General features: G+C 38.7%; 1 protein-coding gene across 1 annotated transcript; it reads right to left on the bottom strand.

The window, feature by feature from the left end:
* Positions 1-1,005: 1,005 nt before the first annotated feature.
* On the bottom strand, positions 1,006-15,329 carry ddx20 (DEAD-box helicase 20). Its single transcript, XM_002932796.4, has 11 exons — positions 15,076-15,329; positions 13,337-13,431; positions 13,082-13,250; positions 11,360-11,474; positions 7,450-7,592; positions 7,124-7,262; positions 6,087-6,145; positions 5,077-5,159; positions 4,347-4,452; positions 2,917-3,018; positions 1,006-2,508 (listed from the first exon to the last, which is right to left on the bottom strand). Exons 1-11 carry the CDS (start codon positions 15,257-15,259, stop codon positions 1,382-1,384), a joined length of 2,322 nt encoding a protein of 773 aa, XP_002932842.1. The 5' UTR covers positions 15,260-15,329; the 3' UTR covers positions 1,006-1,381.
* Between the last annotated feature and the right edge of the window lie 2,999 nt (positions 15,330-18,328).

Here is an 18,328-nt window from a genome sequence, read left to right as displayed (position 1 = left end):
CTTTAAGGACAAATTGTTTTAAAGATGTCCTAAAAAGAATTCCTTTTATTTACAAACACAGCAGAAATCCCAATAATGGAAATGCTATGAAATTTTCTTACTAAAAACTGGTAAAAACAGAAAGTACCTGCAAATAGTTACACTGATTGAATATGGTCCAAAACACTTATCATGCACCCATCAATTAAACCACACTCATGGACAACCACTGTGCATTGCCATACATGTGCCACACATCTTGCATCTACATTTAAATGCAGAACTCATTTGCTCACTTGGAGCCATATAATAACATCAAAACTGCCCAGTAAATATCTGGGTGATTTTTGGCAACAGGCCAGTAAAGCAAGCTGCAATTAGATAGGCCAATAAGCCTTAGGGCTCTGGCACACGGGAAGATTAGTCGCCCGCGGCAAAACTCCCTGTTCGCGGGCGACTAATCTCCCCGAGTTGCCTTCCCCCTGCCATCCCACCGGCGAACATGCAAGTCGCCGGCGGGATGGCAGACGCGGCGGCGCGATTTAGCGCAAATCGCCCCGCCGCATCTGCCATCCCGCCGGCGACTTACATGTTCGCCGGTGGGATGGCAGGGGGAAGGCAACTCGGGGAGATTAGTCGCCCGCGAACAGGGAGTTTTGCCGCGGGCGACTAATCTCCCCGTGTGCCAGAGCCCTTATAGCTACCCTTGTGTGGCTAAGGGTAACTGACATATCAAAGACATATGCATTGCTAATTAGATCACACCCAGAACAAAAGCTTTAAAAATGAACAGTAATGGTTTTTTTTCACATTCTACTTGTGTGTGTGTGTGTATGTTGACACAATACAGACTATTAAATGGGATGAATAATTTTAATCTCCACTCCATTTAGGGTCTAAATTTTAAACAATATCAGAATGTTTCAACCATAGAGAGACACTTTTGAAAGCCCATCAAATACACGGATATAGGCTTTTAATGCTTTTAAACTGTTAACGTCTGAAAAGATCACACTGAAGAACAGAAACATGGCAAAATGAATCACTTATTCCTTTAATAAGCATTACACTGTTGAAAAATGAGTAGGTCAATAGTCAGCTAAGACTAAACCCTCCAAATACAGTTGCTGACTGAAACAGTGAAATACTTGAAGGTAGAGAAGGTATATAAGTAATCATGCAGAATTTACAACATAATGAAAAAAAGAAATATATAGCATTTTCAAGCTGGTTTACTATTGTGTATTAAACCAATTTTATGTATTTGTTGGAGTTTTGCAATTTCTGTTTTAAACCAGAAAAATGTGATCACCAGTGAATGGTGAAGGTTGTTTAAGGCATAGAAGAATATTAAAATGTAAACCATAAACCACTGCCTTATTATTAACATAATTTGAGTTTGTCATGGCTTTAGCATTTCATGGAGGTACACAGATTGCATGTGATATGCAGACATCCAGCTTGAACGCTTGTACAGATTACGGTAGTAAGAATTTGATACAGTAGAATGGTATGTTTGCCATGCTTGATAATAGGACCTCCAGTAGTCAGCATAGCTCGTGGTGCCATATGGAAATCTACTAGGGTTTCTATATTCCAACTGGTACAAATCATCTTGTCTTTCCGAACAGAGTTCACGTCTAGACACAGGTGTTGTGTACTTACTCCGTCTTCTAGATTTGGTATTGCTCACAAATGGCATTTCACCTTTATATTTATGAGCTTTCATCACATTTCCTTCTTTTGTCAAGTCAGAAATATTATCTGTGTTGAGTTCACAAACAGTAGGTTCAATTGTCCTTTCCTTTATAACTTCTGAGTATGAGTTAAGATGATCAAAGGAACTCTTTGGCTCTGGAATATCAGAGTCTTCATTGCTTTCTTCACTGACTGAAGAAGAGCAGGATGCACTTCTATCACTTTCACTAACAGAACTCTCAGCAAATCCACACTTTTCAGGAGTACTCATTGCTTCTGAAGTGCCCCCATCATCAGTTCTTTCCTGTTCTAGATTTTCAGATTTCAGCTCATTTTTGTCACCAGGGCCAGTATACACACGCACTATTTCCACATGTTTTTCCAAACCTTCTTTGATAAATTGTTCATAGTCTTCAACTAGCTCTGCAAATGATGATGTACAAGCAACTGAGCGCTTGAAGGATGCCAAGCTTGGTATTTTAGGTAGCGAGTTTTGCAACTCTGCCATATTTGCACTGTTGTTTACGGTGTTATCCACTGGCTTCTTTGGCTTGGCCACATCTTTAGGTGGTTTAAGGATTCCATCACAATTTACAGTGGTCTCCCCCTTCTTACTTTCCTTCTCAGGATAAAGTTTCATTGAGGTCTTTTTTGTCTTAGAATGTGTTTTGGTGGCCTTTTTATTTTGGTAAGTTTCTGGCAGTGGGTTGCTGCTAAGTACTTCTGTTGTACAAACCCCTTGATTCTCAGAAGAGGAAGGTATGGTCTTCACCGTAGTAACTTCAATATCCCAGTTACAGGTCTCTTCCATTAAACCATCTGGTATTGGATCTGTGAAGAGGGAATATAATTCAGCAAGTTCATTTTTACTTTTTTCAAAACAGGAGGTTAAATGTCAGACAGGCATCCCTTTCAAAGCATAGTTTAATAACCCACAAGATCCACATCACAGTGACTTGCCTAACAGGGTCCAGGACCTGGACAAGTAAACTCTGGATCTAGCATTTTGCGGATATGCAATCTTATACACATTTTGGGAATGCCCTTGTGCAATATACATGGGAAAGGCATCTAAGCAGATGAGCCTTTTGGCCAAATACATGGTCAGTACAGAAAAATAAACAAGAATTTAGGCTTGTCATTTTGGCTACAAATGGATTGCTAGAATACATAAACAGTGCTATGGTATACAGCCAAATTCCAAGTTAAACACATCATGCCATCATTGAGGGTTTTTACCTGGTAAAGGCAAAAGCTTAAGATTGCATTTCATTGCAATTCCCATCATCATATTCTCCTCTTCCCCATGGCAACAGAAAGTTACAGAGAGGCCATGAGTACCTGCAAAGATTCAGTAGTTATACACATGGATTAGAGTTTTAGAATTTGTACAGCAAGCCTTATTAAGCTTCAAGGCTACAAAACATCTTGAACCATGGGAATGAATTACCTTTTGCAACTGGTTAAGAAAACTAATAAGAGGAGCTGTTCAACAGATGGTATTTTTTATTCCATCTCAAACACTCCTACATCTATAACAGGATAAGAAGGGATATTTTTCAGTTCAACTTCAGTTTTTTTGCCCTCATCTTGCTTTTTATAAAGAACCTCACTCAATTAATGCACTTAGAAAAATAGCATCCTTTTCTTATTGCCAAAACAAGAAGAAATTCATAATATTGTATTAATGTCGATAATCTTGACAAAGTTACTGAAATGCTACTGTAAGTAGTACTGTCAGTACCATTTTACTACTTTAACCAAAATTCCATTACTACATTAGCAACTGCTCTGAAAATGTTGAAGCTTTTACATTTCTAGCCCTAAAAATAAAGAAAAATGGCTAAGTGCATGTAAATTGTAACTGCTACAGCTTCAATGTTTTTAAAAAAATTGGGCGCTAGTGATAAAAATGAAAGAATAACCCTGCTTTCTTCTTAGAATGGATTGTGAATTCCAAGACTGAAGAAAACAAAATTTATATTATTTACATAGTGTGAGTGAAGATTATTATGTTTGTAAGAAATCTCAAATTATTTTCTATTGTCTTTGTCAGTGACAGGTCCCCTTTAAAAAGCAAATAAAAAAAAGCCATGTAGTCTTTTTATAGAGTAGAACAGGGGATAGAGTTGCCATGTGTAGGCATACCCAGTGTCCATACTACGTAGGCAAAGTAGGCACACCTACAGAATAGTGCTGGGCGGTATACACCGAACACCGTTTTTTTTTTTTTTTTAAAATGATAAAAAATTTTAACTTACCGGCATACCGGTGTGGGCGCCTCCTGGCAATTTTTCTTACTATTTCCGGGTTGTGCGCGCTGACGTCACGTGCGCAACCCGTAAATAGTAAGAAAAATTGCCAGGAGGCTCTGTGAGCTGTCGGGGGTGCCTGCGGCTGCCTGGCCCGTAAGGTTTATTTATGTGAAGGGGATGGGGGTTGTTTGGGGTTGGATGGGGGGGTGTTTGGGGTTGGATGGGGGGGTGTTTGGGGTGGTCACCTAATCATGCATGGGAAAAAAAAAATACCGTCAAATACCGTGATACCGATATAATAAAAAAAATACCGTGATATAAATTTTTGGTCATACCGCCCAGCACTACTACAGAATAATACTTTACAGTCAACAGATTTAAGCACACACCAAAGGTAAAGTATTTATAATTTACCAAACCGTCCAGCTCTTCCAATTCGATGCATATAGGTTTCCCAGTCCTCTGGAACATCAAGATTAATAACCAGATTCACCCTCTCTGCATCAATCCCCCGCGAAGTCTTTAAAGAAAGAAAAAAAAAAAAAAAAGGTTCTGCCTTCACAGCCTTAGAATAAAAAGCAAAAACCTTTGTCCGTTGTTTATACTTCTAATACATGAGAGTTGATTTTTATATTTCAGCCTACAAAATGTGTTTCTAGCCTTGAGGGTCCTTTTTAACAGTAGCCACTTGACACCTTCAATTAACTTCCAAGTCTAATGCAGAATGAAAATCCTAGCAATTACAGTTCAATCTTACCGAACTCTTCCTAGCTATCCTTCAGACTAATAAGATACTGTTTGCTACAGTCAAGAATTCTACAGTGAATTTATTCTGTTTGTACTCACATTAAAGTGAATCAATAGAGTGTGCAGAGCTCTACAATGCAACAGTTCTTTGTAATTCATTTCTTTTTAGCACTTCCAAAATGAAAGGCAGCAAGTAATTATCAATAACTACAGCAGGCTATGTCAGGGACCTCTGTGCCTTCCACTGTATCAAGGGATAATCCTAGTTTATCAAAAAATGGCGTCTGTGTCTTTTAGATCAAAAAGTTTTACTCTTTTTCAATAAATTATACTAGCTGCCTTTTTTAAGAGAATTCTGCATGTTAAAGCCCAAATCATTATCAGGTTAGTCACTTACTAAATCAGTAGAAATTAAGACCCGGCAATGGAACTGCTTGAGTTTGGCCACAGCATCCAGCCTTTGGTTTTGATTCATGCTACCTAGAAATACCAAAGCTGCATTAGTAAGGTTGCTAATTAAAAACAGAAATTAATAAATTCACATTAAAATAACCCAAGGAATACAGGATAGAGTTTTTTGCCACACTACTGTACATTCTGGCACAGCTTCTAGTCTATTTGCAGTGAAGGATATAGTCATCTCTACATAAACATAAGGATATACTGTAAATTTGATTTGTTTTTATTTTATAGTTATTAATTTGTATTCCACTTCTCATTATTTCAGACTTTTAAAAAACTATCGCTCTGGAATGCTACCATTTTATTGTTTCATTTAATTATCTATTGTTCTATTCAGGCTCGCTCATATTTATCATACTGAAACCACTGAAAGGTTGCAAAGTAAATTTGACCCTAGCAACCATGCTGCTGACGTTTTAAATTGGGAAGCTGCTGAACAAAAAGACAAATGGCAAATCTTATTTTTAAAACACCATACTAAAAGTTTATTTAAAAGGCCGCTTTCAAGGGATACTTAGAATAGGTAAGAGATCCCTCAGTGGAACAGGTAAGCTACCAGCTTGCTTTGAAGGACTTGCATACTGTTGCCCATGCTTAATGGATTCTCTCATCATTTTTACAGTATAGTTTTTAATACTATATTACACTGTTCACATTGAAAATAATTCATTCTACCATTTGTAATTAATCTTAATTGTATTTCATTTAGCTGTATTATTGGCGTGTAGGCAGCCATCTCAGAGCATGTGCCTCATCCTAGGGTTCAAAAAGAGCCAGCACTACACAAGAGAACTGAACCTATTTATATACTAAAAAAAGCTCATAAGAACTATATTAGAGATAGCCTGGTAAATTCATTAGGTGAAGAAAAGCATAACAAGTGCCAACAAGTGCTGCAAACCAAAAGGCATTAAATTAAAGTCTTTTAAACAGACATTTTCTTACCAGATATGCACACTGCTGGGAAGCCTTTAGCTGTAAGAATATTAGCCAAGTGCTGAGCCCTGTTATTAAAAATTAAAAGAAGAGGAAGACATCAGCATCATGTTTATAGCAGCTATTAAAACAAAATCATTTTAATAAAAACACTAACAGTGATGAATCCTCTATTTTTGAGTTTTTCATGAAGGAAATTCAAACTAAAGCCAAACTCTAATTTGCAAATGCAAATATGCATGTAGGAGTTACAATGAACCTTCTTTACGTAACCAAAAGTCACATGATTTTCTACGGTTGAGACCAGTGGCGGGCCAAGCCAACCGGGTGCCCTAGGCAATCTGCCCCGCTTGGCCTGCCCCAACCAGGACAATGCATTTATTATGGTTGAACGTGATTTTTTCAACCCAACTTACTATGTTACTATGAAATGCACACACGTGGTGGCGGGGTTGCTGCAGTGGGGGGTAAAAGAGGTACCAGCCTGGCATGCACAAAACCAACTGGTGTGAAAAGTGTGAACTTTTTTTTTTTTTTATTTGGCTGACTGCCAAGTCATCCTCTGGGACAACACACAATGCAGAGAAGAGAGGGCTTTAGCAGCTCTAGTCCTGGTCTGTAGCTTAAAGACAACATTCACATTTTTGTATGCAAAAAAAAAAATCATGATTAGCACAAAACAAATATGAATCACAGAAAAAATGACCATTGACAAAGCACTCCCTTAGATGCCACTAAATCCTACTAAAAAACATTTTGATTTGGCCAAACACCAAATCGAATCAGAGATTTAGTGCATCCTTACACCCTTGGTTTTGTGATAATGCAGCAGCAAGAAAAAGCCAATAGGATATGTGCCAGATCTTCCATTGTCAGACTAATGCCAACTCAATTTTCATGTATGCATTTTTGGGTCAACATCCCTCCATGTGCAAAGTGATAGGTGGATGCAACTGGAGCAAACAGCAAGAGCTGTGTCAGGCGTTTTCCTACCAGCGGAGCATCTTCCATATCAGACATTATAGTAGTGGGGCCAGTCTTATTACCTGCTATGGAGATTTGAGAACACCAAAGCTTGATTGAAAGAAATTCTGTTGAACAGCTCTTGCAAATGCATCACCTTTTCGTCAAAAACCTTGTGTGGCAGTGGGTGCGATTTCACAACTTTATAAAACTGCTTCAAACCTAAGCCAAGCAAAAATGTATGTATAAAGTTACACAGAGCAAATGAAAGTAGAATATACAATGAAACCTCAATTTTACATACTATGATTACAACTGTTTACAGTTTTTTCTGGTCCCCTGAAAAAATGGGGGTTCTACTGTATTTCTAAACTGCTAGAAGTTCATCCAAGTAATTTAACATACACACCAAGGAGGCTGGGGTCGGTTACATTCAACCTTACAAATGTAGGCTCTCTCATGTATCTTGTCAGTGCTTTTGCTAAAGATTCCGGGTAAGTGGCTGAAACAGCTAGCATTTGTTTGTTAGCAGGAAGAGAGGAATATATCCAGCTGAAAAAAAGAGAAAACAAAAGTTATATGCAATACATAAGTTTTTCATGCAAAATGACAGCTATTTTATGAGAAGACCATTAAACTAATGGTTAGCTTTGATATATTTCCTTTACATATAAACTGGGTAGCCAGTATGCCATATACTTCTACCTCCCTTTAAAGCCTTTGTATAAATCTCCACGTCCACCACATATAAACATCATATGTATTATAAGGCATTTGTCATCCTATACTCAAAAGTATAAGGGTGGCTATCCTTTAGGATACAGTGGCTTGCAAAAGTATTCGGCCCCCTTGAACTTTTCCACATTTTGTCACATTACAGCCACAAACATGAATCAATTTTATTGGAATTCTACGTGAAAGACCAATACAAAGTGGTGTACACGTGAGAAGTGGAAGGAAAATCATACATAATTCCAAACATTTTTTGCAAAGTGGGGTGTGCGTAATTATTCAGCCCCCTGAGTCAGTACTTTGTAGAACCACCTTTTGCTGCAATTACAGCTGCCAGTCTTTTAGGGTATGTCTCTACCAGCTTTGCACATCTAGAGACTGAAATCCTTGCCCATTATTCTTTGCAAAACAGCTCCAGCTCATTCAGATTAGATGGACAGCGTTTGTGAACAGCAGTTTTCAGATCTTGCCACAGATTCTCCATTGGATTTAGATCTGGACTTTGACTGGGCCATTCTAACACATGGATATGTTTTGTTTTAAACCATTCCATTGTTGCCCTGGCTTTATGTTTAGGTGAACCTCCGCCCCAGTCTCAAGAGGTTTTCTTCCAAGATTGCCCTGTATTTGGCTCCATCCATCTTCCCATCAACTCTGAACAGCTTCCCTGTCCCTGCTGAAGAGAAGCACCCCCAGAGCATGATGCTGCCACCACCATATTTGACAGTGGGGATGGTGTGTTCCGAGTGATGTACAGTGTTAGTTTTCCGCCACACATAGCGTTTTGCATTTTGGCCAAAAAGTTCCATTTTGGTCTCATCTGACCAGAGCACCTTCTTCCACATGTTTGCTGTGTCCCCCACATGGCTTGTGGCAAACTGCAAACAGGACTTCTTATGGTTTTCTGTTAACAATGGCTTTCTTCTTGCCACTCTTCCATAAAGGCCAACTTTGTGCAGTGCACGACTAATAGTTGTCCTATGGACAGATTCCCCCACCTGAGCTGTAGATCTCTGCAGCTCGTCCAGAGTCACCATGGGCCTCTTGGCTGCATTTCTGATCAGCGCTCTCCTTGTTCGGCCTGTGAGTTTAGGTGGGCGGCCTTGTCTTGGTAGGTTTACAGTGCCATACTCCTTCCATTTCTGAATGATCGCTTGAACAGTGCTCCGTGGGATGTTCAAGGCTTTGGAGATCTTTTTGTAGCCTAAGCCTGCTTGAAATTTCTCAATAACTTTATCCCTGATCTGTCTGGTGTGTTCTTTGGACTTCATGGTGTTGTTGCTCCCAATATTCTCTTAGACAACCTCTGAGGCCGTCACAGAGCAGCTGTATTTGTACTGACATTAGATTACACACAGGTGCACTCTATTTAGTCATTAGCACTCATCAGGCAATGTCTATGGGCAACTGACTGCACTCAGACCAAAGGGGGCTGAATAATTACGCACACCCCACTTTACAGTTATTTATTTGTAAAAAATGTTTGGAATCATGTATGATTTTCGTTCCACTTCTCACGTGTACACCACTCTGTATTGGTCTTTCACGTGGAATTCCAATAAAATTGATTCATGTTTGTGGCTGTAATGTGACAAAATGTGGAAAAGTTCAAGGGGGCCGAATTCTTTTGCAAGCCACTGTATATGTTTAGTTAAAGGACTTGGCAATTGGTGATTTGGTGATAACACTCTTACAATTTCCATATGCATGAATATCCTGTAGATATCCTTATAAATGGTGCTTAGTGCTTTAATTTGTGACAGTACCACAAAGGTTAATTGTTAAATTACTGGCTGGAGGATTACAAAGCATGGTAGTAAATGAAACATTTTCTAATTGGACCGGTGTTGTTCATGAAGCACCGCAGGGCCTTTGCTTTTTAACTTGTTTATTAATTACCTTGAGGTGGGCATTAAAGGCACTTTATTTTAGTAGAGGATACTATATTGTGCAAAAAAGAAATACTGTAAAAAAAAAAAAAAAAAAAAAAAACCCCAAAAGCACATCAAATCCTGCACTGAAATCTGTTTTTCAAAAATGCAAAGTTTTTTTTCTATTTAATTTTGACATTTCACATGAGGCTAGCCATATTCTTTACTTCCCAGTGTGCTTCAGCCATGTGAACATTGCTCTGATAAACTTCAGTCACACTTTACTGCTGAGCTGCAAGTTGGAGAGATATCACACCCCCTCCCTTTTCCCCCCAGCAGCCGATCAGCAGGGAAGTCTACTGGGAAGGTAAAATTACTGGCTGGAGGATTACAAATGGGAAGGTAACAAGATAGCAGCTCCCAGTAGATATCAGAATAGCACTCAATAGTAAGAAATCCAAGTCCGGACTGCAACTTCTCCAATTACATTACAAAGCGGTTCTAATGTGTAGCACTGGCTACATCTGAAAGCACAGACTCAGGCACAATGCACTGAGATGGCTGCCTACACACCAAAGGGCAATAATACAACTAAAGAAAACTACATTTGTTGGTTTAAGAATAAAAATTTAAATGGTAGAGGGTAATAAAAAGTGCACCATAAAAAATTAAGTTTCATGCAGGATTCTGCCACTTTGCAAAGCAATTTGACTACATTGGAGAACTTGGCAGCCAAATGAGGTCCAATGTTATACACTTTAGTGTATAAGTCTCATTTGTTATTTCTACTAAATGGCAGTATGTTGGGTAAATCCTTAATTGAAACGGATCTGGGGATTTTTGTAGATAACAAGTTGTCTAATTCCAGGAAGTGTCATTCTGTGGCTACTAAAGCAAAAAAAAGTAGTCTTGCATTAAAAGGGCATTGACTTGAGAGATGAAAACATAATTTTGACTCTTCATAGATCTCTGGCCTTACCTTGAGTATGCAGTCCTTAAGAAGGATATAAATGAGCTGGAGAGAGTGCAAAGACGTGCAACTAAACTGGTAAAAGGGATGGAGGTTTTAAACTATAAAGGTTGACTGTTAAGTTTAGGGTTGTTTTCTCTGGGGAAAAAGGAGCTTGAGAGGGGACATGATTACTCTTTACAAGTAACTTAGAGGTTATTATAGACAAATAGCAGGGGAGCTTTTTTCCCCATGCACCAGAGGCCTAACTTTAGATTAGAGAAACAGAACTTTCAGTTGAAGCAACGTAGGTGGCTCTTCATGGTGAGGTTGTGGAATACCCTGCTGAGTGACGCTGTGATGGCAGATTCTAATAATGCCTTTATGAGGGGCTTGGATGATTTCTTGAACAAGCATAATATCAAAGACTATTGAGATATAGATATATATATATATATATATATATCGGCACTATCTGTTAAACTTGAGGGACTTTGATCTTTTTTTTAACCCAACTTAACTACGAAACTCTCTTTATTTCTTAAAATACACGAAATTAAGTGCCCACTGTATAAAATATGAGCACCACAGAGCTTTGTGACCTATATGAAAGAATTTGCCTGCAGCCTTGTGCCTTTATATTGTCAAAGAACTCCTTAGTAACTTAAAATCCATGTGTTTTACAATAGGTGGCACATTATTTTATAAATATTTAATAACTTTATATTTTTATCATTTCTGACCTAATGAATACATTAGCTACTTACTTTATTTGCTCCTGGAAACTTCCTTCTTCCAAAAGTTTATCAGCTTCATCGAGGATAAAAAGACGAACACTGGACGTGTTAAGGTAACCAATTTCTATCAACTGCTTTATTCGACCTAAACAAAAACAAAAAAACAAAGCAGTAACAGTATAAGGCTTTCTGCAAACACCCCTTAGATTAGGGACACATGGGTGATCGTGACCTGATGAGTTTTTCTAAAGTACTCAGAGTACTTAGGAGTGAATAGAAAAAAGTAACCTTTACTCCACAGTTGTTAAAAACATGATCTATTTCCAGAATTTTACTATCACTTAAGCAGATAGTAAAACAAAATACAGTGCTGCTTACAGTCAGCTGAAGTGTGCCAATATTTAACTAGCCAGTCCTCAGAGCCAGCTGAAGGCCAGTAACATTTTCACACTAACAAGTGAGATTGGAAGGTAATTCTTAAATTCTCAATAAAAATATCAATTACCTATATAAGGAGCATTATTTATACTAGATATACCATGACCCAGATGAATGAAAATCTTCATAGTATATAATATATATATTGTTATTCTAAATCTCACCACAGCATTCATAATTACAATAACACAGCCACCCATATTTCAATAGTTGCACACTATTACAATTTTGACAGAGAAAGTAGAGAACCATGCCCCAACAGGACAGTGACACTTGCCTGTCACCAGGCAGAACATTTCTCATTTATCACGATGGGAAACAGTAAAAGTTTTCTCCATAAACAAAGGCCTGAGAAACAGCAATAAAAAGGAAAGCTGCTGTGCTGATGCATCTTTTTTAAATGTATCTATCTTGACAATAACAAAAAGCTATAACTTACATATAAGAATGATTATATGCTATAAATAGGGATTTTTATACCTTTTAAATAGTTAAACTTGTTTTTTTGTTTCCTGTTTTTTTGTTGGTGTAAATAAAAGTCTAGTAAAGAATTTAAAAAAAAGTTTTATTTAAATATAACTGATCTGAGTACCCAGGATAAATTATGCAGTGGTTAAAGGAACAGTAACACCAAAAAATGTATATATTTCAAAGAAATTAAACTATAATGTACTGCTGCCCTGCACTGGTAAAGGTTTTGTGTTTGCTTCAGAAACATTACTAGAGTTTATATAAACCCTGGTGTGTAGCCATGGGGGCAGCCATGCAAAAGAAGAAAAGGCACAGGTTATATAGCAGCTAACAGATAAACCCTGTAGAATACAATGGTGTCTTATCTGTTATCTGCTATGTAACCTGTACCTTTTCTCCTTTTTTCCAGCTTGAATGGCTGCCCCCGTGGCTACACAGCAGCTTATTTATATAAACTATAGTAGTTTTCCTGAAGCAAACACCCACGTTTTACCAGTGCAGGGCAACAGTACATTTTATTTCAATTACTTTAAAACACTTTCATTTTTTGGTGTTACTGTTCCTTTAAGCTGCAGAACGGAATGCTATATAATTCCAAAACCTAGAAAAATATTCTGCAAAACTATTTAGATTTGCACCAGGTAGTTTTTTGGCAATTTTTTATCCACATATATTGGGAATGCACACGACCAAGACAGAACACAGGTCAGAAGTCTTTTGTCTATCTTCATTTTTAGCAAAATTTACAAGTAGGATCTATAATCACTTCTCTGTAAGACTGTAATATTTGATTACAGGAGTTATGATTCTCCCAAATGACATGACAGTAAAAACATCAGTTACCAGGAGAGCCAACAGCTATGTGGCACTTCTTGAGCCGAATTTTGTCCTGTGGCAGTGGTGTCCCTCCTATGAAAACATGACTTTCCAGCCCTTCCATGCGACAGCCTATGGATAACATGACTGAATGGATCTGAACTGCAATTTCTCTGGTGGGGGCCAATACCAACACCTAAAAGTGAAAGAAAACAAAAACACAGTATTGAACTTTGAGTACACTGAAATGAATTATACACAGTAAGAAGCCCAAGGACCAACCTGAGTTGCAGTATTTTCCAAGATCAAGGAATCCAGTGCAACTGTAGAGAAAACACATGTTTTTCCTGTTCCCGACTTGGCTTGCACTATAAGATCTAAAAATGGTAATGAAAAAATCCTAGTTTAAAATTTTTTTCATAAATGTATGTGAACAAAAAGTTGTGTGACCAGACAGTTGCTTTAAGTGGAATGGAAGAGTCAACAAGGAATGTGTTGAAACACAAGAGAAGCAATCTAGTGAGGTGCAAAGAAATTAGGAACTTTAAGGGGCCCATTTATCAATGTACGATTGGTTACGATTAGAAAAAAAATCATATTTTTTCTAGCTTTTAGAACTGTGCGTATTTTCTGCGATTTTTTTTTTGGTTAATTAAAGCTACTTTTTCGTGCTTTGCGACCAAATTGTATTTGTCGCAAGGAATACGAAAGTTTGGGAATTCATGCACGCTTCGGTATTGTGACTATCCTTTGGCCAGGTTGGAGCTGCAGAGTGCCATTGAGTCCTATGTAAAGCTTCCCAAATCATGAATTGAATTTTCAAAGTCAAAGAGGGTTTTGTACTGTTTACGATCGTTGGAATCCAAAAATGTTGTGACTTTTGGATCGCCAATATGTTTACAATCGTTTCAATATGAAAAGTTTGTACTCATGATCCGAACGTTCCGAAATTTTCGCATTGAAACAAAAATAATTTTCGTGACATTTTCAATCATCAGAAATTATCGGATTTCGGGATTCAGATTCGTACATTGATGAATGGGCCCCTAAAAATCATGAGAAAGGCTTTGTAACCAGGCAATGTTGTGTGGGAAAAATTGGCGGGCTTTGATTGTAGCATTAACATAATCACAGGAATAGGGAAGAGTCAAATATTAAAGGAGAAGGAAAGGCTAAGTCACTGGGGGAGTGCCAAAATGTTAGGCACCCCCAAGTGACTTAGATCGCTTACCTTGTACTCCGGGCTGGTGCCCCTGTTAGGAGAAAACAGCACCAGCCCGGGGTACCTGCAGCGAGCGCTTCCTTCTTTGCACTGCCAGCGAAATCCGTGGGCCGGCGCATGCGCATTAGAGTGAAAAGCCAACTTCTCTGTTTAAGTTCGGCTTTTTCACTCTACTCTAGCGAATACGGAAGAGGAAGCGCTACAGGTACCCCGGGCTGGTGCTGTTCTCTCTGTACAGGGGCACCAGCCCGGGGTACAAGGTAGGCGATTTAATTCACTTGGGGGTGCCTAACATTTTGGCACCCCCAAGTGACTTAACCTTTCCTTCTCCTTTAAGGTGAATTTGTATGTGATATGCACCATATCAACTTTTTTTTTTTTATTCAGTCGAATCCTAGATCTTTTCAGGATGTGTCTTGGTTTCCAATTGATATGCAAATTGGGATGGGGGAATATGTGAATTAAAATTTTTAGCAACTTCCCTAATCACGTGATACAAAGACATAATTTTATGGGTTTGGATCATACTACTGTACACGAATATATTGACCACACTGAAACACAAAATCGCAGTTAACAAAATAATTGCAGAAACCACAGGCCTATCTGTTCAGAGGCACTAAAATACACTTGGGCAGTCAAAAAGTTTTTTACTTTGGATTTCTGAAAGCCACTAGGCAGGATGATGAGCACAATACTAAGGGACTGACATGTATCTCTTTACATCCCACACAACCAGAAGCTACAATTCACCATTTAGTAGTGATTAGATACAGTAGCGGTTTTACATGTCACTCACCCAGGCCACACCTGCCTAACGGAATGGCTTTGCTCTGAATCGGGGACGGCTTGTTGAAGCCAGCTGCTTCCAGTCCATCCAGCACAGGACGGGATAGAAGCAGCGATTTAAAATCTGTAGTATCCCCGGTACCCTGCGAAACATCCTCAGTGCGCGGCCGAGATCCCAGCATGTGCGCCGCCATCTTGCCGTGCAACAAATGCAACTTTATTGTTCCCGCGAACACTTCCAATAAAATGTATTCGGCAGCTACTATTGCTGGCCGCGGCGCGAATTTAAGGACGGGTGCGATAGAACAAGATAACATCAAACTATGTCCAAATAAAAGTGCCCACTGGTGGTGATTTTCCAATAGTAACTGGTGGTGATTTTCCAGTTAAGTAGCTGCCAAATCGCACCAGTATAATTACCCACAGTAATCAGTTAAATAATTGCTTTCAGTTTTAGATAAAAATGCTGTTCTGATTTTGTTGGTATTGGTAGCAGAACTTCACACAACTTCATAAGATGATGCCACCCTTCTGCTCCCCAAGGTGAAGCCTAATGTTTGCTGATACACATAGGGACCTATTCATAAAAGCACAATTTTTTTTTTCTAGAAAAAAAATGTATTTTTTTCTAATTTATAAAACTTTTCATAAAGACCACGATAATATTGTTTAAATAATGCGACTTTTTCACAGTCTGCGTTAACTTTCACAAAAAAGACGTATTTTTTGCAAAGACTATGACCATTTCGGAATTCATTCAAGCTTCGGTTTCGTGACTATCTTTTGGCCAGTTTGGAGCTGCAGAGTGCCATTGAGTCCTATGGAAGGCTTCCAAAATCATGCATTGAAGTTTCAAAACCAGAAAGGTTTTTGCTCCGTTTATGATTGTTCGGAACCGAAAATTTTGTGGCTTTCAGATCGCAACCACAATATTTTCATACGTCCAAGAAAAGAATTTTTGCGCAATTTTCGCACATCAGAAATTATCGTGGTTACTTCAAATTTTTTCCACTCGTGCTTTTAACTAGCGAAAATTTGTGGTTTCATGAATGGGCCCCATAAGGTTGCCACCTGTTCAGTTTTTACCCGGAGAGCCTGTTTTTTTAAGGGGCTGTCCAGCAGTGCCAGATGTGACAACAGGGCACCCGAGGCTGCCTCCTTTCCCCTTTTACCATTACTATTGATGGCATGACTGTTAATTGGGCTCACTATCTAGAAGTTTTCTTTGACCACACTTTTTCTCAAACCAGATTAATGCAATGGCAAAAACCTAACATTTTTTCTTTTCCAATAGTGCCAAGATGTACCCTTTCTTTTACAAGTAAGTGCTAAAACACTAATCCAGGGATCCCCAACCTTTTTTACTGGTGAGCCACAGTCAAATGTAAAAAGACTTGGGGAGCAACACAAGCACCATAAAAGTTCATGGAGGAGCCAAATAAGGGCTAAGATTGGCTATTAGGCAGCCTCTATGCACCCTATCAGCTTACAGGGGCTTTATTTGGTAGGAAATCTTGTTTTTATTCAACTAAAACTTGCCCCCAAGTCAGGAATTCAAAAATAACTGGTTTGGGGGCACTGAGAGCAACATCCACAACCCCAACACCCCCCCCACAACCCCAACACCCCCCCACAACCCCAACACCCCCCCCCCCCACAACTCCAACCACAACCCCCCCACAACTCCAACCACAACCCCCCCCAGCAGAACTTGCCCAACTTGTGGTTCCTCCAGCGATGCGTCCTAGCGACGTCGCGTGCGCGCTGACGTCACATGCGCACGGGCGCAACCCGGATATAATTGAAGAAAAATAGCAGGAGGCGCGCATACCGGTGTAGCAGTATGTTTAAAAACCATATCGTTTTTTTTTTATAAACCGGTATACCGCCCAGCACTACCCCCGAGCCACTGGTTGGGGATCACTGCACTAATCCATGCCTAATCCAGTTAAGACTATTGCAATCTCCAACTAACCGTACTCCCAGACTTCCTCCTATTTACCCTGCAACTAAACTGTGCTTTCTTAAACTGTGCTGCTGTAATCCTCCTCTGAGGGAACCCTGGTAAAATCGCTATCACGGCTGCCTGTTCAGCAAATTATATTATACAAAACCATTCTGCTATCATACAAAGCCCTTCACTCCCCTGCTCCTCACTACATTTCTTCATTTGTCTCCCTGTTTGTTCCTAGCCATCTATGTTCTAGCTGTTGCCGCTTCACTCAGAGCCACCATCTATTTATACCATCGATACTCACTGTTATCTTTTATCTATAAACATTAATTAGTCTAGTTTTGTTCTGGCTCTTAAAAAGATATTGACATCAGAAATTAAACTTTTTTTTACATATACTATAGCACCATCTTTGCATATTTTTTATAATTTTGCCTTAAAGCAGCTGTGTGCTGTTGTCAGTTACTGAGCTTAGGGACTGAAAATATTCTGTGTATATAGAATATACATGTAACAGTATAAGGCTGATTAGTAATTCATTCAGATTCACATAACACGGTAGCTCTGAAGCCAGTGCAATTAGCATCAGAATTTAATAATTAGCCCCGTAGCATCAGTTTATATGACAGGCCAGCTTCATTTTCAGCTTGATAATTTGCAAAGGCCCCTAAGCTTTGCTTCTCAACAGCTGCTCAGAGCAGACTGAGCATGTGCACTGTCCAGGACGGAAGCTCCTGAGACAACTGTAAAGACCTATATCATTACAACTATAGAGATGCTGAAACTTGTGGCTAGTGCAGTCAGTTTAGTATATAAAATATAAGTATTGCAAAATGCTAGAGTGCATACCTTGTCATAAATAATAGAGGTGCAAAGACACTTTAGAAAACCCAATTCGAAAAATAATCAGAAGAGCAAAAAGTATATGCACACTCAGAAAAAGTAAATACAAAAAGAAAATTTGTTAATTACAAAATCATAAAATATACAAAATATCATAAGCAGATACTTTTTGCTCTTGTTAGTATATAAAATATGGCATTTCTAGCCATATTCATTTAAAAGTATTTGCCCAATGCCTTTACATTACCTATCTGATTACCTTTGCCTTAGGATTAGAAGCTATAACTGACAGGTTGAGAAGGGACAGTCAGGTTGGCAAAACAGTCAGGTTTAGAAACTTTAAAAGGCAAACCTCAGTGAAACATGATCACATGACCTATAGGTAACTTTTAATGTACATTAATATTTTGAAGAGTGCTTTTTTTAGTGTCACTTTAAGTGCCAATTCCCAAACCTTTGTGTACTT

The sequence above is a fragment of the Xenopus tropicalis genome, chromosome 2 (assembly GCF_000004195.4).
Source record: "Xenopus tropicalis strain Nigerian chromosome 2, UCB_Xtro_10.0, whole genome shotgun sequence".
Classification (NCBI taxonomy): domain Eukaryota; kingdom Metazoa; phylum Chordata; class Amphibia; order Anura; family Pipidae; genus Xenopus; species Xenopus tropicalis.
Note: the sequence above shows the minus strand (reverse complement) of the source record. Positions and strands in the feature narration are given on the sequence as shown.

Excerpts from the sequence above, each read along its gene's own strand:
- ddx20 (XM_002932796.4), bottom strand. The coding sequence starts at position 15,259 with ATGGCGGCGCACATGCTGGGATCTCGGCCGCGCACTGAGGATGTTTCG. Across the intron at positions 11,475-13,081 it reads CATAGCTGTTGGCTCTCCTG|GTCGAATAAAGCAGTTGATA; the intron begins GTAACTGATGTT and ends GTTTTTGTTTAG. Across the intron at positions 7,593-11,359 it reads AGTTTCCAGGAGCAAATAAA|CTGGATATATTCCTCTCTTC; the intron begins GTAAGTAGCTAA and ends TCTTTTTTTCAG.